The sequence below is a fragment of the Ceratotherium simum genome, chromosome 14 (assembly GCF_057802395.1).
Source record: "Ceratotherium simum simum isolate JZ-2026a chromosome 14, ASM5780239v1, whole genome shotgun sequence".
NCBI classification, from domain to species: Eukaryota; Metazoa; Chordata; class Mammalia; order Perissodactyla; family Rhinocerotidae; genus Ceratotherium; species Ceratotherium simum.
Genome location: NC_141913.1, coordinates 59,626,232 through 59,647,564, shown reverse-complemented (window position 1 = coordinate 59,647,564; position 21,333 = coordinate 59,626,232). Strand labels below are relative to the sequence as shown.

At 49.3% G+C, this 21,333-nt stretch overlaps 1 protein-coding gene across 3 annotated transcripts; it reads right to left on the bottom strand.

Moving 5' to 3' along the window:
• Window positions 1–623: 623 nt before the first annotated feature.
• CNDP2 (carnosine dipeptidase 2) lies at window positions 624–21,071 on the bottom strand. Of its 3 annotated transcripts, none has more exons than XM_087439340.1 (12): window positions 21,017–21,071; window positions 18,096–18,186; window positions 16,827–16,970; window positions 12,511–12,673; window positions 9,921–10,009; window positions 8,060–8,260; window positions 7,104–7,188; window positions 5,922–6,082; window positions 3,710–3,874; window positions 2,593–2,734; window positions 2,179–2,326; window positions 624–1,288 (listed from the first exon to the last, which is right to left on the bottom strand). In XM_087439340.1, exons 2-12 carry the CDS (start codon window positions 18,153–18,155, stop codon window positions 1,219–1,221), a joined length of 1,428 nt encoding a protein of 475 aa, XP_087295466.1. In that variant the 5' UTR covers window positions 18,156–18,186; window positions 21,017–21,071; the 3' UTR covers window positions 624–1,218. The 3 variants fall into 3 exon arrangements, with proteins under 3 accessions (XP_087295466.1, XP_087295465.1, XP_087295467.1); XM_087439339.1 differs by lacking the exon at window positions 21,017–21,071 and adding an exon at window positions 20,808–20,951; XM_087439341.1 differs by lacking the exons at window positions 3,710–3,874; window positions 21,017–21,071 and adding an exon at window positions 20,808–20,951.
• Window positions 21,072–21,333: the final 262 nt, after the last annotated feature.

The window sequence follows — 21,333 nt, the reverse complement described above, 5'->3', positions numbered from 1 at the left end:
TGAAGAGTACATTCTTTCCCACAGACTTTCCTTTAAAAACCCCAACTCCTAATGCCTCAGGAAGACTGTGGGACTTGGGGCACGAGCCCACCACAGCTTCATTTTGCTGACAAAATTAAACCAGTTTTCTTTTCCTGGATCCCTGGTGACTGTGTTCATCGATTTGGCTACGGTGGCAGCATCCCGAGTTTTTCCGGCTACATCACCATTCTGTTCTATTCAGTGTTGGGTGTGAGAAGACCCGATAAAGAGCACCCCTTTTTCCCATCCAAGTCCTGACCTGAGTCAAAACAGTCAGCAAAGTGGACAAAATAGAGACTTTATAATGAATAAAGCCCTGCTCCTCTTAGTGGAGTTTACTCTGGTCTTTTACATCAGCTGGGCCAATAAACTATTTTGTTTAAACCACCTGACTTGATTTTCAGTGACTTGGCAGTATAAGGAGTGGGGATGGGGACACTTCCCTAACACCACTCCTCATGTGGACTGGGGAGAGGAGCCCCACATCTGGTTTTCTGAGCCCTGCCCCATCCCCACTGGGAGCCAAGACAACAAACCACACCGCCCTGACACACAGGTGTGCTCCACGAGTAGGTCAGACAGGCACCAACTCTTCCAGAGGCTTCATTTTTACTTTTTACTTAGCATCACAGAATGAGACCAAATAATCCTTCCAGTTAGGTTTAGGTTGTGAGGGATCATAACAAAGAGAAGACAGGAAAGGGCTAAGGTCTGGAGAAAAGGACAGAATCTGCATGATAGCGAGGGATCAGAAAGGGTGGCCCCTCAAGGCATCAGATGCCCCTGACTAAATGTTCCAAGTGTGCATGACCCTGAATCAGGAGGCAGAGATGGGACCAGCAAGCATCTAGTCCTTGTTTTAGCCCAACTGGATGGAACCAGAACTTTCTATAGCAGAACTAGTGCTTTCAGACCTTAGCTATTTTCTGGAGACCAAGTCATGCTGACCACCTCTGAGAATTTGGCTGTCATTCAGGGTCATTTATAAGCCTCCAGGACTGCATTCGTAACTGCCCGGTATAGGTAACTCAAGTCACGAGACCAGTGGTTACTCTTGTGTCCGTTCTTGGAAGTCTGTGTATGATCTGACAAGAGAGAAGAGAGAGAGAGGAGCTTCCACTGTCCTGAGCAATTGGAAGACGACGAGGGTAGTGGGTGGGATTCCTCTGGTGGCGCTCCATGGAAAAGAGAGTCCTCTCAGTTCTTCAGCTGAGACACTTCGTACAGGTATGCGGCCAGCATTTTGGTTCCTTCTATGTAGTTATGCCTAACGTAGAAGAACAAGTCATAGTGTTGGCTGGTGTCCTGAGACCCAGGCACACGCATTCTTTCTGGGAGCGTCCCTGTCCTGGCTTGCTGGCCCTGAGTTCCGCTTGCCTTTAGAATTTGGCCACCTGGTTCTCAAGTGCAGGTTCAGTCCGACTGCCCCACCAGGGACGGCCTGGTCCTGGTCTAGCGGAATATACTTAACGTGGAAAGCCTTATTTTGATCGTGGGCCCTCCTTTTGCTTGTTTGGATCCGAGGCCTCCACCTCGTGTCTCAGTACCCAGGTCTCTGTCCCCTCCCCCTGCCCTTCAAGCAGGGGCTTTGCCTCTGTCTTAGTCCCTGACTGGCCCACTCCAGTCACTCCATGATGGACCCCATGTTCTGTCCTCCTCAGTTATTCCTGAACACCTGCCTGGATCTCTGCTCACCACTGCTAACTCAGAGACCACCTTCCATCCCTGTTGAATAAGAGAATCCCCATCATGTCTGCATAAGCCTGGAACATATAAAAGTGGCTTATGAAGCCAACAACGATATTACGAATTTTCAGACAGGAAAAGTGCAGAGGTTCTTTAGGAGTCATAGATGAAGTACAGAGATGAACATAGACCACTGGTCGAACCTTGTTCTGAAGAAGCACCAACTCCCCAAGGCCCCTTTCCCTGCCTCCCATCAGAAGTTTGCATCACCTTGAGGACAGGTGGTAGAAAGCACTGGAGGTGGGTGGTTCCAGAAATCGCCACCTCCTGCTCTCCTCTCTTAGCAGCAGGAGAGCAGGAGGTGTAGAGGAGGAGAGGACTGGAGGGGACACCCTGCACTTTCTCAGGATTTCTCATTGGTACCCACGAGAAAACTAACTCAGACTCAGGACAGAGGACCCACAGACTCACCTGTTGAGCTTTTCATTCTGGGAGTGGGCGCCGTCATCAGCTGACCCCACAGGCAACAGCATGACATTCTTGCCCGTGGCCTCCTGAAAAGTCAAAGTCACAGGAATACTGCCACCTTCCCTGGTCAAGTCTGGCTCAACACCAAAAACTGGGGGGAAACAGAATAAAAAACACAGTGAGCTTTAGGGCTGTGACACTGGGGATCACTGCAGATCTACTCAGCAACAGCGTCCAGACCCTGTGCAAGGCCTGAGGACAGCAGCTCTACTCTCAAGGTTGGCTCGTGGTGCAGCCCAGCCTGCACATCGACTCTCCTCAGGGTATCAGTGACGCAGCTATGTGCCCATACAACACAGCAGAGCCCTACTGGACAGGCTAAGGGTCCTGGTATGCGTCCCCAAGGAGACGTCTGACCTGTTTTCAGGGCTTTTCTTCCAGCCATGTAATGTGGGTGGTTGAAGTCAGACACCCAGGGCTTCCCGCCATGGCCCATGTACACCTTGAACTTGTTTGGGCTGTGCAGTTCAGCAAACTTCTTAGTCAAGTAGCTTGTAACCTGAACCACAAACAAAAGAAACACCATGTACCATAAGCTTGGTATCTGATCCAATGCTAGTGATCTACTCCACAATAGCCCACAGTGCCTCTACAACAGGTCTACAAAGGGGCTACGAAGTCTATAAGGGTCTACTAGTTTACAGTAAGTCTACCACAAGTCTACAATAGGTTTACAGGGGGTCTACAGTGAATCTACAATGGGTCTACAGTGAGTCTAAAGTGGGCCTACAGTGAGTCTATAATGGGTCTACAGTAAGTCTAGGAGTCTACAATGGGTCTCACTTTTTTCTGCTAAACACTGATCTACGTAACTGTGATAAGAGAAAAAGGGGTTTTATCAAGAAACAAAATCCAGTTATGTGAAGGTAAAAGGTAATGTTTTAATTTCAAGTAATTCACCCTTTAGCAGACGTTCCCATATAATCATAATATTTAAACCAAGTTTTAAAAAAATGTTCCTTGACTTGCTTTATAAAAACAATCGTATCTAGACCAAAAATGGAGCCAGGGTGCTAACCCAGGGCCACCTCCTGATGCAAAATCCCATCCCTCAGTTTCCTCTCCCAGTAGGGAAGACCTTGATTACATCTCTCCAGGAAACCTTCCTGGCTGACCTGGGGCTATCGGAATTTGCCCCTTCCGGAATCTTCCCCCTCCAGAGACGCTCTTGGATTCTCACCATAACGTATTCAGCCCAAAGTCAGCATTTGACCTGAAGCCTTAGGATGGGGTCAGAGGTCAGATTTTGGCATGCTTTAGCAGTGACAAAAGTCACTTACGTGTGTTTTTTTATATGGCCTTTATCTTTGATCAGTTTCTGACTGCTTATTCTAGTAATTATTAAGTTGGCAAGAGCCAAGAAGTGGGGACGTGTAGGTTTTGGGTTTGTGTTTTCAGTTGTTCAGAGCCCTAGTAAACGTCTTTTGTACTTGGGCCCGGCAGCCCCCTCCCGCATCCCAGCGCCCCTACATGCCTGCTTGCTGACAACTTCAGGAGTCATGTTCGGCACGAGCCTGATGGAGAACTTGCCGACCACTTTCCTAGGAATCACGGTCTTGGCCCCCGACCCAGAGAAGGCGCCTTCAATCCCATGGAGGGAGAGGGACGGATACCGCCATCTGTGCATCAGGATGTCCTTCTGCAGAAAACCACAGAGTGGGTCAGAGGACACCACTGTCTCTGTCCTTACAGAGGACATGCGAACGTTGTCTGGGAAGTCCCTCAGTCACCAGCAGGCCTGGGGAGTTTGCACAGCCAAAGGAGGTACAGACCCCAGAAGGGCTGGTGGATGAGCCAGCCCCAAACGTGCTCTGGTACCTGCTACAACACACCACAAAGGGGGCTCTGTGTGCTCTGAACAGGTTCCAGTGTGGCATCTCCTTGCCTCCCTGCAGCTCTGGACTGCTCAGATTAACAAAACTGACTGCACGAGCTGTGGGGCTCCTGCCAGCCATGCAGAATCCAGCGGGAAGTCACGGTCCCACCGACATCAGAGCTCCTGCAGGGCCACAGGTACCAGGAACCAGGAGGAAGAGAAAAGCATGATACAGCCCATTTGTGAAGGCCCCTTAGGCCCTGGGCTGACAGGACAGAACTTGGGGGTAGTTCCTCCTGGGAGAGGAAAGCCAGGACCGTTCACTGTGTCCTGTGCCCAGTGACTACGGACAAGCACTGTCACGCTCTGCTGAGGGGACTGGCACCAAGCAGCCTTCTGTCTCCCAAGCATATAATCGATACTGCCACCTTTCATGTCCCACGCATTCCAGCAGTGGCACAAGACAAGTCAGGAGAGGACCCACAGCCACCTGAAGGGCCGGCCGACACAGAGACACCTGACAGGGCTCCCGGGGCTCCACAGTAACTCAGCCACTTAATGTGTGGACTTCCTGTTTGTGAACCAAATAGCTCAGTAATATCTGGAAGGAATGTGCATAGCCCTAAAGCAGACACCCTACATAAAAGCAAACGTTAATTTGAAGGCAGCAGGACAGGAGGAAACAGAAGTTGTTGAGAGCCCAACTTTTCCCAGACTTGTCCCTCCCCCAGGATGAAGCTCTCCTGGCCCAGGGCATCAGAACCCAAGTGAGTATTGTGGGTGAGGACCTTCTCTATCTGTTCCACCTGCAAAATTCTTACTCCATTTGGCCCTGTTGACTCTCTCTGATGCGCCCTCAGCTTAAGAAGTCCCCCTACCCAGCTCCTTGTCCTCAGAACACCAGCTCAAGGCTCTCTCCCCTGCAGCAGCCTAACTGGTCTCCCAACTCCACTGCCCCAGCCCAATGTAATATGTCCACAGTGAGATCTAATCAGCTCAGCCCTCTACTCAAAACTGGTCACGTCCGCCGTCTTCTAGGAGAGCATACAAACTCCTCGGCAGATCACAGAGGCCTTTACATCAGGCATTTCCGGTCATAATCCAAGGCCTTACCTAGCTGGCCCTGCTCCACTGCTCAGCCCGTCCTGTCTCCTGCAGGCCTCATTGTAAACAGCGCTCCTCTCGGATGAGGCCTCACCCCTCCCAGGCACCCAGCGCTCTAGACCATCTGAGTGGCCTGGCACATCGTTTTAGACTTCTTGGCTTGGCTGTCTCCTGGAGAGATGACACTCAAGGTTTGAGCCTGGAAATATTCCTCTTATGTCCCCAGGGCTGTTGCTGTCGTTGAGTTAGCACTGGCTAAATCAAACGTGAACTTATATCTAGGCCTCATAAACCAGGAATTAAAATAATTAAGAGAAAAGTTATGACAAAATTTTCTCCTAACAGTTAAGTAAACATTTTGTGCAAATACTTTCTACCTTAGCACCCAGCTCTCTTAGGAATGGCTTAAATCACCTCTGCTCCCACTGGTAAAGAAATTATCCTAAAAATGCAAATAAGGGAAAAGCTACTTGCCATTGTGTTTTCTCTGCATATATTCTCCAGTTTCTAAGTAGTCAAAAGTCAACATTTGACATTTTTAAAAACCTCCCTGCTTCCTGACTGGTAACGTGCTGCTTTCTGGTGCCTGTACCACCTGACAGCCCATGGACACACGGATATGCCTGAATCTCTGCCAGCATCTCCGGCTCCTTCCCACGGGGGTCCCCTGGACAGGGCACGTTATGAGGCCTGGCGGACGGACAGCTCACACGTCACACTAGACCCCGGGTGGGGTGCCAGACCCCAGATGCGACTGAGGCAGCACCTTGCAGTCGTGCAGCAGGGTCTTGGCCCCCACGTCCTTGGCGTACTCCTCCAAGTCAAAGTCGATCTTGTCGTAGAGCGCCAGCTCCTCCTCTGTCACGGGGGCCACCGCTTCGCTGATGCCGGGGATGAGGATCTTCCCTTTCTTGTCCATCAGGGAGCCTGGGGGAGAGCGGAGGACGTGCACTCAGCATGTGGGTGGCACAAAGTGAGCTGTGCTTACCGTAGGAGCTGGGGAGCCAGGTGCACAGAGTCAGGGAGCCCACACCCCCACGGGCCAACGGTTCTTTCTAGAGCAAGAGCTGCGGGGTGACGCCTCCTGGGCATGCGCCATCGCTCCGGCACTGTCTAAGCCCCTATGCCCACCAAGTCATTTAGTTATATCCTCACAACCCAGTGAGCGAGCAGTGTCGTCTTCCCACCTTAAGATAAAGAGGTTGCCATATGGAAAGGTAGGTGAACTGTCACAGACCAGGATGCACACCGAGCAGACTGGCTCCAGCAGGCTTCCTCTAAAAACCACTACACTACCCAGTATTTCTTTTTTAACGCACGTTCCACAAGAAACCAGCTGCTCCTCAGCCGAGGAGGGAAAACGGAGTGGGACAGAGTAACTCCAGTCCCAGAAACAACATCAGCTCCACATACGGCGGCCATCGTCTGCAAGGGAAGGAAACAGGACTCACCAAGCCGTGGGGTGAGGCAACAGTTACGCCCAGCCTTACATTAGGAGGACGCCAGGAAGAGTGAGCTGCGCTCTCACTCTCAGAGCTGACCACACAGGAGACCTCGCTGTGGCCAATTATAACATCAAACAGACTGAAGCAGACGCTCTCCGAGAGCCATAACATACGACAGTGTCCAGAGGAAGGACAGACACGTGATTCTATGGGACAGGCCAGACAGGGCCCGACGGGGCCAGGGGTAGAGAGTTGGGTCTTGGAGGCGAGGCAGGGTTTAGGAAGCAAGGAAGACGGAGGCGAAACGGAAGAATGTGTGTTTTTTAAAGGGAACAATGAGTAGAGGGCGGGTGGGAGGGAAGGAGAGAGATGTAGTTAGAAAGAGAGACAACGTGGTTCACGAAGAATGCTGAAATGCACCAAATGCTGATGACAGCCTGGAAATAAGGCCCACTCCACCTTTTCTCCCAAATCGCCAAGGAGTGACGGAAACCCGTGCTTACCCATCAAAATAATGAGATCTGTCATGGCCTCGTGCACTGAGCCCCCGTACACACCGGAGTGGAGGTCTTTGTCACTGCATTCCACCTGGACGGAAACAAAGGTCACTTTATTTGGCTGCTTAGTGGGAGCTTATTCTTATCACGTGACAGTAAATTGAACAAAGAATATTCACAAGACCTGATTATTTTCAAAATTAAAACTTGCTCCCTCAACGAGCAAAGCAAGGCGTTTACTAAATTACAAAATTTTGGCGGCAACAAAAAAAAATACTCTAGGGAATGCCGACCACAGGTGACAGCATGCTGCAGGGCAACTCCCAGAGCACTCAGAGCTTTTTCCAGCAGTTTCCCCAAGACCCTGCACCTATCTACTGAAAGGGCAACACCTACCAGGAAAAACAGCCCACAGGGACCTGGAGCCTGAGGGCCTGGGGTCAGATCCCGCCAACACTGACTAGCTGTGGAACCAGGGGAAGCCTGCTAACCGCTCTGGGTCGCAGTCTCCTCCCCTGTAAATGGCATCGTAAGAGTGCTCACCTCCCAGCTGCTGCCTTCCTGTGTTGGGTTATTTGTAAGGCAAGCAGAACAGCACCTGGCACAGAGTGAGAGCTCAGTGTAGCAACTACGATCATTTCCAGCACTTTTCAGTCCACTTCAGAAACACTTCCACATACAGGGTCTAATTTCATCATCAGTCACCCTGTGTGGCGGGTGTCCCACCCTTATCTGAAGATGAGAAGACCCAGGCTCAGCGGGCCAGCCAGTGACTGGCAGGGCTACCCTGGCCGGCCTCTCCCGCCCCGTCCTCTTGAGTCTAGTGCAATGTCCCAGTTCCTCCAAGATCACTCCATCAAGAGCACGGCCTGCTTCTTGGTACCTGCCTACCGCAGGCGAGGGAAGGACCAGGAGACTACAGGGGGGGAAACACCACAAACATGCCAACAGCGGCAGGGTACCTCGATGAAAAAGTAGCAAATGCCCCTGAGCCCGTACGTGATGCAGGGTTTCTTCTTTCCCAGCCAGTAATTGTCAGAAATGCAGACGTAGTCCACATCTTTAAAGAATTTGTCTTTCTGGGCAAAAATCAGCTCGTCCAGGCCCTCGGAGCCCGACTCCTCCATGCCTTCCAGACAGAATCTGATGTTGACAGGAATCTTCTGTGAAAGGAAAAGGGTGTTGGTAGGCATTCAGCTTTCGTGTATTTTTATTTTTTTAGAAACAACAGACAAGAGGTCACCAAACGTTTTGAAATCACAAATTTCAAATACCTGACTTTCTCCAGACTAACCACCTGGGTGGGCTGCGTGTCCCGTAGTGACCCTCAGTCCCCAGGCGCTGGGCTGTCAGGCCACAAGCGTGGCTCCAGTGTAATTACACACTCACTGAGGCCTCCTTCCAAGGGCCCTGCCACAGTGACGTCTCCCATTCACAGGGATCTCTGCCCTCACCCAGCACGAATCAGGAATCCCAGGAAAGCCTGACCTGCTCTCTCTAAAGTAAAGGCCGTGACACAGAGAAAACCCTGGCCTTCGTCTGCACCGTTGCTGCCACCACCAGTGCACACGAGGGAGCGGGAGCCTTCCCCTCATTTAGCAGGCACTCCTGCACCACGACCTCCAACCTCCACCCTCCACGCACCGAAGTCCCTCTTCCTAAAGAGCTGACAGTAGCTCTTAAACTGCCGCTGTCCGGCTGGCTCCTGGGGTGTAGTTTTCCAGGCCCCTCCGACGCTGTGCGGTGAGGCAGGTGGCCCCCTTCCACAGATGAGAAAACGAAGCAGCACCTGAGCAAGGTGACGCCGAAGGTCACAGGCGGCGGGAGGGCAGGCCCCCACGTGGACTCAAGTCTACGGAGCCTTGATCAGAACTGCCGCAGGCAGCACTATTCACTCGCACGTCGCCTCCTCCTCCCCCGCCCCTCAAATGAAAGCTTTCTTGGGACCGGGGCACAAGCAACAGGTGTAAGCAGAGCTGCTCTGGGTGGCTCTGCCTCGAACACGGCCCCCCTCCCCTCCATCACCCTAGACCCTGAGGGGCCCTGGAAGGCGGTGAACCTTCCCAGTCTCTGCCCGGGGCTCCAGCCACTCAGAGGTTCTGGGCCTTGGCTCCCTTCTGTGTAAAATGACCCCCTGGACCAGAGGCTCCGAGACTCTTTTCAGATCCACCATCCCACGTTCTGACAAAAATGCTTACCTTATTATTCTTATTTTATCACGATACAAGATAAAGCAAGATGCAAAAACTATCTATACACTATGATTACAATTAGGTTAAAAACAGTTGAAAAGATTGGTAAGTAACAAAATGGTTAGTCTCTGAGGGTTGGGATTCTAGGCACCATTTTTCTCTCTACTTTTCCGTATTTTACAAACTTTCGACAAGGAGCGGATGTTTCATAGTTAAGGAAATATATTTTTAAAAACAAAATTTATGTTTAGGAGGATAAAAACCACACAGAGAAAGTAAGGGGTGTGTTCACATTACAGAGCCCACGTCCTGGCCTGGCAGGCGAGCTCCCTCTCAGGTGGTCAAGGACTGAGAACTCAGTCCACGTGTCGGCTGGATTCCTGCCGAGTCATCAACACTGTGACCTCTGAACAACTGTAAAGCAATTACACCTTTAATGCTCCCTAACGCTGGAAAACAAACCTGCAATCTTAAATCTGACCGAGCTGTACTGATACGGTTTTGGAGGAATATACTTTCTCACATCCCAGTGATCTTTGATCTTTACAGGCTGTTCTGGGAACAGAAAGCCCCACTTTGCAGCGCTCAGACAGAACCTGGTGATTCAGGGAGCTGGACGAGGCTGAAGTACCTGGCTTGTTTTCTGAAAGGCTTCCAGGGCATTGATCCAGCCGGCCACTGGCCCCTTATCATCTGTTGCACCTCTCCCATACAATTTGCCTAGAACAGCAATCAGCAAATTCACAAAGTTATGATTATAGTGAAATAGAAAGGAGAGCATATCTACCGTGAACACCTGATAACATCTTAGCACAACCACACGGGCCGTACTAAGCCTTTCTCTTCAAATAAGCAGCCCCATTTTCAGTCTATCAGAAGCCCTGACTCTCCATCCAAAACCCTTGTTAGACTGTAGCAGAGAATTCGCCATAGTCTAACAGCAAGCCACGCGGAAGCTTCCAGTCCCTCCCCACCCCCCAAGCCGCCCACGGCTCCTCCAGTGGACGCAGCAGTCGGCCAGCGCCCACATTCCTGCTGACTCAGGGCACGGACTGCAGACCCAGCTCCAAGAGATCAGTACCAGTTGACTTAGTCGGTTAAATCTATTTCCATAACCAGCTGGTAGCAGTAAGGGTGGGAAGTCTGGTCACACATAGGAGCCACGATGCACCATTATCAAAAGGGAATTACAAATCTCACCCCTACCCAAATTTTGACACCTAATTTGATAAAGAATAGAACTCAGGTTTGTTACTTATTTCTCTAGGTTATCACTTTGAAAACTAAAGGACCGGATATTGCTTCTCTTCGGTGTAATCAGTCATAGTACCTCCCCTCCACACACCTGCTCCTGCGACCTCTTATGAAGGCGGGTGCCTGGGCTGGGTACTGGTCGCTATGAACAACTGGAGAAACAAGCCCGACCCTCCTCTGGGCCCTCTGTCACATGATGCAGAGCACAGCCCGAGGGAGACCAGGGCAGAAGAAGGACAGAACCCCAGCCATCACGTGCTCAGGGCTTGCCTTCTCTCTGGCCCTTGGCCGGTGCTGGCCAGTCCACTGGATTCCTCATTCTTAGCTTGTTTTTAATGTCTGGCAGTTTCAACATGACCCACCCCAAAGTAGTACGAGGCTTAAATACTTAAATACATCATTACCTCGGGAATCTCCTTTTATAAATGAAATTCACTTTGCGCAAAAGCTAAAGAGCTCTTCTAAAAAGCATCCTTGTTCCCATGACAAACACTGACTAACTATGGTGTACAAGAACTGTGCTGGACAGAGGAGCACAGAGACAAATGCAGAGTGCTCCCTACCCTGCAGGGCCCCTGAAACAAGAAGAGACAGCACACCACCGGATGTTTGCAAGGAGGCTTATCCGTGGCTTATCCGTGGTATGAGGAGTTATTCCAGCTTCATCCACGCCCAAGAGTCTACCAAGGGTGTCTCTCTGCCTGTCTGGTGGGACCGGGGAGGGGCTGAACGGGAGGCCTCACAGAGGATGCGGTGGGCGACCAGTGCTGGCGCAGAAGCAGGTGTCCACGTGGCACAGCTGGAGGAGGAGTGACGAGCGGGAGACAAGACTGGGAGGCAGGGGAGCAGTGTCAAGTAGAGACCCAGCACGTTGAGATCACCATGGGGCAGGACAGAAAGGGCGCAGAAACCAACTTCAACAAGCGACGGGAGTGCCTTCAATGGGAGAAGAGCAGCGGCTGGGAGAGATGGCCTGGTAGGGACTGGGGGCTGCGGGAGTGGGGATGAGGGACCAGGATGAAAATCTCTGGGTTTCTGGTGCAGGTGGTGGGGAGACAGCGGTGCCATTCAGAGACACGGAATTCTGTTCCAGACAGTGGCGAGGGGAACAACCCAGTAGATATGTGGGTCTGATGCTCAAAAGGAGCCTAGTGCGTATGGAAGCCTAGTTCTACGGTTAAAGATGTTAGCAGTTGTACTGAGATGATGACTGGGGTGTGGAATTGAATTCCCTCACAGATATTGCTTTAAGTAAAAAGGTTTCTCAACTGTGCACAGTAATGTACACAACTGACACTGAGCCAGGGAAAGGTCTGAACAGAAACTCAACGTATCCAGTTAGAAGGATTTAATTAAAGATAGTCTGGACTTAGCCTGAGGGGGAAAGTACAAATGAAGGGGCTTCTTCATCTGGCTAAAGACTGCCAAGTACGGAAACGTGAAAATACAGAAATGAAGGCAGGAGGAGCCTTCATACAGAAGAGACAGGGGGAAGAGAGGTCAGCCTGTGGTGGGTCCCAACAGAGTCTGCAGTGCCTGTGAGGGCCTGGCCGGGAGGCACTCAGCAATTCCTACCAGGGTGGGCAGGGCTTGGGGAAAGACCGATGCTTTCCTAACATCCACCACAGAAGCAGCGACACACCAGGTCAGGGGTTAGATCACAGGTTTCGAGGGCGGCACGGCTTCAATTCAGAACACATTTTCTGAGAAAGCATCAGCAGTGGAGGGAAACCTAGCAGACCCCAGGCCACAAAGACCTCGTTTCCACGAGGCATGGAAGGCTTTCTGATGTTTTAATACCTAGTGCTGAAGCAAGAAACTTCCAGAACTCAACTTCTAGATTATGTACAGACAACTTGTTCTGGAAACAGGTTCGCCAAGAGACTACCAGTGATTTTCTTAAAGTAAGAGGGGAGCTGCTTTTCCAGATGCTACAAGTATGTTTCCTCTAGGAAAGCGTCCCTTACCGTCTCGCTCTGTCAGGGTGAAGGGCTCGCTGTCCCAGCCGTCCTCGAGGGCTGCCGGCTGCACGTCCAGATGTCCATAAACACACACTGTTTTCTTCTGTGGGTCGGCGCCCAGTTTGCCGAGTAAAATGGGAGGAAGTGGTATCTCTGAGCCATCAGGGAGCTAAGAGCCGAGAGGGAAGCAATCAAGGCAGCCTTTGTTTAAAAAACCCAGGGTTTATATCAGATACTATTAAAATACCCTGAGTGTTGTTATCTGTTCTCATCAATTCCCCTCTGTGGTAGAGTTTAAGATCATATTGTTCCACTGAGTCATTAATTAACAAGAATTTACTTTCCTATTATCCAGAGCACATAGGCTGAATTATGTTTCTCAACCACAGGTAGTTTGGAAAATTTTTAAAGGCTGATTTTTTTGTTTAACTTTTATGTAACAAAACATATTATGAAGCCTCAGTTTGGGATGCAACTTAGTTGATTATTTTCTAAACTAATGGATAAAAACAACCACAATTTTAAAGCAGAAGATACCTTTTAGATCTTCTATATGTACATTACAACTCCGCACAGAAAGGGCCATAGACAAGGATATAATGAAATACAATTCACAGGAGCCACACTAAACCAAGCGGTGAGAACTGGGACTCCTGAGCTGTCTCCCAAAGGCCTCATCGGTCTACTACAACCCTGGAAGAAGGTGTGTTAACCACAGCATCCTCTTGATCTGGAATAGAAATGCAGGTGGGGCCAGCCCCGTGGCTTAGCGGTTAAGTGCGTGTGCTCCACTGCTGGCGGCCCGGGTTCGGATCCCAGGCGCGCACCAACGCACCACTTCTCCGGCCATGCTGAGGCTGCGTCCCACATACAGCAACTAGAAGGATGTGCAACTATGACGTACAACTATCTACTGGGGCTTTGGGGGAAAAAAAAGGAGGAGGATTGGCAACAGATGTTAGCTCAGAGCCAGTCTTCCACAGCAAAAAGAGGAGGATTAGCATGGATGTTAGCTCAGGGCGGATCTTCCTCACAAAAAAAAAAAAAGAAATGCAGGTATTTGGAGGACAACTGATATCAAACGTCACATCACTCAGGTCCTTCCCACCTTTCAGCACAACAGCTCCACCTCGGACTTCAAGCCACAGCCCACTCAGGCCATCAAAACACCCTATACCCTGTCCCTACTCTCCCAGTCCCTGCATTCCCACAGGAACACCCCGTGGTCATTACCAAGCACCACAAACGGTGGGGCGGGGTAAAAAGCTCACGTCCTTTTGTTTCGGCTATAGGAGTGAGGATAATTCATATTAGAACCATCACTCACCTATGTATTAGTCTACTTACTAGAAAATACTCTTTATGAAACTATACACTAATAAACGTAATACACAAACTAAATTAGTAATGAGGCTAAATTAACAACTTACAATTAAGAGGTAAAATGAGCAGCAACTAAAAATGACAAGCAAATCAGGACAACACTGGTGATGGGCTGACAAAAGCGTCCTTCCCCAGTCCCCAGGGGCTCTGAGCATCTCTGAGTGGACACAAACATTAGAGAACGTGTCAGGCTGCAGAATTCTTGTAAGATATAGGATTCGTCTTTTAGTAAACTCTACCCATAAATGTTCAACTTGAGGGACTCTTGATAGCCCCACAGCTACCCATGTGCAGCCCCTGGAGGACAGCCTGTTGCCACCAGACTACAAAGAGTTGTCCCTTAAACTCACTGCCCTGATCACATAGGATGTGGAGCTCTACAATCACAGCTGGCCCTCAGCTTGCCTCAGGAGGAAAATGATTTGTAAACGACAACAGGTTTTCTCTAAATAAATTTCTACTCAATATACCTCCTTTAAAATACTTTACATTTTTCTAAGAAGCCATTTGGGCCCATAGGTAAATCTGTACTGAAATTCATGCTGCAAATTGCAAATCTCTCTGGGTATCTCTAACTGCTCCCAACATTAAGGAATAAAGTCTGGCTGAGAAACAAAGTCCAGTGTTTACAGGGCTAACACACGATCCTCTACTGGAGCAGCTCTCCGGGCAGAAGTCTTTGACAGGATTCCACATTCCTCCTTCCTTTCCGCCCCATGCCCATGGCTACCACCCTAATCCAGCTCTCAGCCCTCGCATCACTGAGTCAGCACCCAGTGGGCCCTACCCCTCCCTACACGTTGTTAACTTCTTCCCTTATGTCACTTCTTGACTCAGAAGCCGTGACTGTCCATTCCTGAGCTCCTCTGCCTGGAGGTCAGGCCCTCGGTGACCACGTCTCCCACAACTACTGGCCAGGCACCCTTTCTATTCTACTGCCCGGGGCAGCGGCTACGCAGCAGACAGGCCCAACTTGACGTCTCCTTGGTAGTGAGGCCCAACACCAAATAGCCCCAAATCAGCCTTTCACAGTCAGCGCCTGCCCCCTGAGCCTCGTCCACGAGGGACCTGGTCTGTCACCAGGACCGGGAACTCCCAACGTCATCTTTCCTCCACAAGCCTGAAAAGTGCTCCAGCTTCTGCGTGTACAGTGATGACAACCAACTCCACCTCCACACCTGCCCCAAGTCATCATCGCTTCCTGAAAAATGGAACACTGCTGCCAAACGAACTGATGCGAAGAGAAGATCAAACGTGCTGTCACCTCACACTACAAAGATCTCTGTAGAACTTTTCCAACAGTGATGAAATCTGTCAATTCCTTGATAAAAATTGGCGTAATGTAATTCAAAATAATGTGGTAGCCATTTTAGTCTTTTGTGGAAGGTCCTTTCTTAACAACTGCACATTGCAATGTTAAATAGAATAAATCTATCTACTGTAATGAAACAATTCTTAAAAATTATTTACCACCTGGACTTTTTTACATATACAGTCATGTGCCGCGTAACGACATTTCAGTTAACGAAGGACCGCATATATGACAGTGGTCCCCTGAGATTAGTACCATACAGCCTTGGTGTGTAGTAGGCTATACCATCTAGGTCTGTGTAACAGCACTCTATGACGTTCGCACAACGACGAAATCACCTAATGACACTTTTCTCAGAACGTATCCCCATCATTAAGCGATGCATGACTGTATTAGGAAAAAAGGTAAGGGGAGCAAGTCAAGTCTGCTCCTAAAAGAATATGAAGAAACTTGGTTTATTCCCTCATGAGTGGGGAAAAGTCCCGGGAAGCTGCAATGTATCTTACTTAAGTAATCTTAAGTTAACTACTAAATTTGTTGTCAGAAGAAATCTCAAACAAACAACACTGGACTGGGAATCGGAGGCCCAGGTTTTTTTTTTTTTTTTCCTTCTGATTATATTTAATTGCTGACTTGATCAGGCCAAGCATGTCATCCAACATTACTCTCAAACCAAATCACATTTCATATTGCTATTCCACTTATTAGACCCAGTTTTGCAGATAGGATGATGCTCAGGGTACAAATTTCCCCAGCCTATTTCATAATATTGACTTATTAACATTTTGGAGGCCCAGGTTTTAATCTCCTCTGCCATGAACTGATTGTGGGTTCCCAGTGGAGACACAGCCCATCTGGGCCTCCGGGGTCTTCCACTTATGAAAAGAGCAGACTGGGCTGAATGTCCACCTGTAAAATCCCAGGACTATGATTTCAACTGACACTTATATCATCTGGTAAGAGAACTAAGATGAACCAAACCTTGTCACGCCCTACAATATATTACAAACTTTCAAAATACATGGTATGAAACATGTAATTAATGTGAGTCTGAAATCATCTGAAACTAAAATAGTAGAATAATGTGGTATGAAATGAGATTGCTCATTGAAGTTAGGAAGAGAACAAATCAATTTCATACGTCAGAATCCTGCATTAAAATACAACTGAGCCCCCAACCCCCACACAAAGCAGCTTTTTTTCAGCAGCCAAGTCGTGAAGAAGAGCTATTTCTACCAACTAGGATGCTAGGGACACAGTGTGAGTGGGAGTCTTCACTACTTTCACATCTACAGGGATAGAATGCACCTTCCTCGTTTGCAAGTTGACTGATTTCTAGGGGAAATCTCAGCAATTTTCTAAGAATGGCCATTACACTAACTTATTCTTGAGTAACTTGCATCAGTTCTCCTTTCTGGAGAAAAAGCCGAGTATCACAAAACTGTTGCCCCAATCCAGCTGAAGAAATCATAGACTTTAGTATCCGAATCAGGCCTTTTTTGCTTGCTTCAAAGATAAGCAGGTTATTAGAAGCAAAAGACAGTTTGAATCTGCTGAGCCCTGTCAAGTCCTCAGGCAGACTCTGCTCACGTGAGGTTCTGCTGTGTGGAGAACGCCAGACTCATACTTTCTGTTTCCCGATATCGACCAGCTCCACGGAGCCGCCCAACTGCTTGATATCCGCAGCGGCCATTTCCATCATCCTTCTGATTTCAGCCCTCTTCTCGGGCCATGCAGACACGCTCTGGATGGCCACCCATTCTGCGAGCTTCTGTTTGGGGGTAGTAAGCAAAAAGGGATTCTGAAAAGGTGCTCCTTAAGGAAGAAAGGTATTCATAATTCTGCCATGTTTTGAGCACCCAAAGTTGACTTGCTCCCTGTGGTCACTCCATTTTGGACATGTGGACTAGATGTAGAAGAGATCCATCACATTTGCTTTTTGTTTAAGATTTTAACAAATCATTTGTAATGACCCTGTACCAAGAACTAGAGCATAACAGAAAAATGTCAGAATGTGTATTTTTAACCATTAAGTATGAGGTGAATGTAAAATGTACGAAGTTCCATAAATATGTTTATATCTGAATCTAACAAAATTACAACAGAAAGATACAGAAACTACCTACCCAACATTTTCACAGTTCAAGTTAGCTTATTCATCACCCTGACAATGGCCAAGTTCTCTAAAGTAAAATTTTTAGAATGAGAACTCTAAAGACTTCATCTGAAATCTGTCTACTAAGTATAATTTTAAAGCATCACTGTTTAAGTAAATGTCAAGAAATAGATTAATATATAACATTACTGAATCATTTAAAACATATTATATGTAAAACAGTTCTTTATATCTACCACAAGAAACTGTAGATGGAGATTAAACAAAAATCTCAGATTAGCTCTGATATTTCTAGAAACGTATATTAAGACTTTCTGTCAGAAGCCAAAAGTGTAAATTAGTATATATATACTGTAACGAGGAGCTAGAGGGCAAGATCTCTAGACTATATATATATATAGTTACCAGTTTTTCTGTGGTGAGAACACTTAAGATCTATTCTCTTAGCAACTTTCAAGTACACAATACAGTCTTATTAACTCTACTTACCATGCTGTACACTAGATCTCCAGAACTTATTCATCTTACAACTGAAACTTTGTACCCTTCGACCAATGTCTCCTCATTTCCCCACCCCCAACCCCTGGCAACCATCATTCTACTCTGCTTCTGTGAGTTCAACTTTTTTGGACATATAAGTGAGATCATGCAGTGTTTGCCTTTCCCTGTCTAGACAATATTTTTAATACTTGATTTAAATGGCATAATTCATATTAGTTTCTCTGAGCCCCATAGGATTAAACCAAATTTTATTGTTTACTAGAATAAACATTCCCTTACCTTAATGTAGCGATCCTGATTTTCATCAACATACTTAAACAGGGTAGTGAGGACCGACATCTTTCAACTGGACCGCAGACCTTGGAGATTCCTGGAAGGAAGAACAACCCGTCAGTCCTGCCTCTAGATCGGCCGATTGAGACGACTGAGCCAAGGGCCCAGAAGGCACCTGTTAAGGATCATAAACTGCTACTCCACCCTCGAGCCAGCACTGCAACAATGCAGTCATCACGAGGACTCCAGGAAGTGACCACAGAGGCAGAGACAAAAGCTCTGGGAAAGTTAGAGGCTCAGGCTGATCTCCCATCCTTTTTTCAGAAGGAAAATGTACCCAAAATTGTGTCAAAATGGCAGGTAACTAAAGGAAGGGCCTGAGTTGAAGACAATTTGATAAAAATTAAAAGTAGGTATTTCCCTACTGATCTACTGGCACTTAATTTTTTTTTTTAATTTAATTTTACTCTCTTAAAGCACACGGAGAACTTCCCACTTGTTATGACCACAGAGGAAAGAACCACTTTAAGGATCTCAGCAAAAACGTCACAACCTGTCTCTTATGGCCACAAACCCACAACAGAGCAAATAAAGCCTAAGGAGAGGTAGACAAATTCTGTTTAAGAAAGTCGGTAATCTGAGTCCAGACAGAGCCAAAGACAACATGTGAAAACATCACAAAGACCTGATTAAGAGAAAGAAACTTCCATCTAACGTACAGACTCCCTCCCAAGTGCATTTTCCAACACCCAGTTTCTCATGTGAGACCTAGCACTTCTGCCCCACCTTACAGGGTACAAGAAATCACTTGACTGATCTTCTTTAAAAATTGGAATGAATATGAAACAAAAATGACCCTGGTCTTGACACTTTCAAAGTTGATTTGGTCCCCTTCCTTGAACTGACAATTCAGATGCCATCAAGTGGCAAGACTCAAAGCTAAGCAGTAGTTGAAAAGAGCTCAGCTATACTGCAGGGGTACGAAGTATTTCAGAACGGCAGCAGCAGAGTGACCAGATCCTACCACATCTAGATAGTTCTGAAGTGGGATGCCAGATAAATGCCTGTGTATTGACACACTGTAGTTTTTTTTTCTTGGTATAGGTACAGGATTCCAAAATGATTTCTAGATAGAGGACTCTGTATCCCCTGTGCTGTGAAGCGTGGCGCTGTTGAGCAGAATGAGGAAGTTACCCAAGCTGTGCACTGTGAGTTCGCTACGGATGAGAAATCATATGACTTAGTTCTCAGTGCCTCCTTTCTCCTCTTCAAACACCCACAACAAAGCACAAAGCATGCACAAACTTCCTAGGCAACCCAGACTGCTTCAGCTGAGGCTCTTATCTGAAGGAGCCCAGTAAGACAGTCCATAAATGCTGTAGAGGTATTTCATGGGCTTTAATAAGCCAAATTCTCATCCATCTATCACCAAAATTGTAAATAAGGAAGCTATCTAGGACAATATGCTACAGCAGGCACTTTTATTTCGGTTCCTGGTCACTAAGGACCACAAATCCCAAGCTCACTGCGGTATATTCTCATTAATATTATGTTCTCTGCAGCCAAATTATCCAATGGCCCTCCAACAAAGTCACTCAAAGATGTAACTATTTAAGTTGCACCTTTTACCAAAGGCGAGTTGAAACACAGACAGATCGTTCAGCCTTTCATGCCAACTCACCAGGGCTGGCTAAAGAGCAACGCCTCTGAACCACCAATCCAGTCAGAGCAGGTTAGGCCAGGTCCATTTTCTCCCTCCCACTCACAGTTCTGCTATTCCTGCCCCCACTCTCCCCGCAGCAGGAAAGCCATTAAAATGGGACCACTTTTGGGTGCCCTGGTGAACCCCATTTGTTAAGGTAAAAGCGCTGGGTTGGAGCGAACAAAAGCAAATATTAATTACCCTTTCAAAATAAATGCCATCTCCACTTCCCTCTTGAAATCTACCGTTCCTGGGGACTAACATAACTAAAATAGGGAAACGAGTGAGAGGAGGAGAAACGACGCTGGCAGCACTTGGAAACATCTCGCAACACCTGCAAATGACTCAGTTCTGAGTGTCCCAATCCTTGCCCCTCATTAATTCAAGGCTTATATTAAATAAATAGCTGAATCACGGCTTCAAATCTCTGTAAAAACCACTAAAACGGGCAGGAAACTCCAATATGCCCAATCTAGAGCTTCCTCCCAAACACACAGTTCTGTGAAATTGTCTTTCGCCACTCCTCCCTGCAAGCATCAGGGACAACGAAGGCGTGAAGGAAGGGGCCCGGGACAGGCCCGCCACCTCGTTACACTGCGGCCGCACCAGGATGACTCCCCCGCAGCCCATCTGGGCAGGGCGGCGGGCTGGCGGCCCAGGCTCTCAGGACGTTAGTGCAGGCCCACCCGGGACCACGATCACCTCCGCTCACACAGAGAAAACCGAGGCTGGTGGAACCACTGACCCGCCTGCCTCTGACCTGCCAGCCGCAACCTCCCCGCTTTACACGCTGGCAGGAGCCAGCGACCCCCGACCCCGGGCCCAGGCCGTGCGGCAACACCAGCCTGAAGCCTCGCCAAACGGAACGGCTGGCGAGAAAGGCTCGGCGTTCCGCAGGCCTCGCCGGAAGCAGGGTGCGACTGAGCCGTGCTGGGCGCGTCCTGGTCCGCCCCCGCAACCCACCCCACAGGCCCGCCGCCGCAAAGCCCCGGATCCCCGCGCGGGCCGCACTTTACCGGGACACCCTCTTTTCCTGCCACTGCTGGCCACGCGGACCAGACGGTGGTTGGGCCCCGCGCACGCCCGGCCTCCACTGCTCCCACTGGCTGCCGCCCGGAGCCCGACGCTCCCGGCCTCGCCCCCGCTCCCACACACCCAAGCGCGACCCCCGCCGGCCCCCGGCAGCCTCCCCGGCCCTGCCCGCCGGCGACGGCCGCTTACCCACCCGCGGCCGCCGCGCCGGTTCCGCACCACGTGCCCCGGGCACGCCCCCTGAGCGGGCCCGCCCCGCCCGTCAATCCCCGACCTCGTCCAGAGAGAGGCCGCTGCTCCGCCCCGCCGCCGCCCCGCCGCCGCCCCGCCGCCGCCCCGCCCACCAATCCCCGACCATGTTCGGACAGAGAGCTGCTGTCGCCCCGCCCCCCACCGCCCCGCCCACCAATCCCCGACCTCGTCGGGGGAGCCGGCGTCGCCCCGCCCCCCTCCGCCCCGCCCCCCAATCCCTCACCTCGTCGGGAGAGCTGGCGTGGCCCCGCCCCCCGC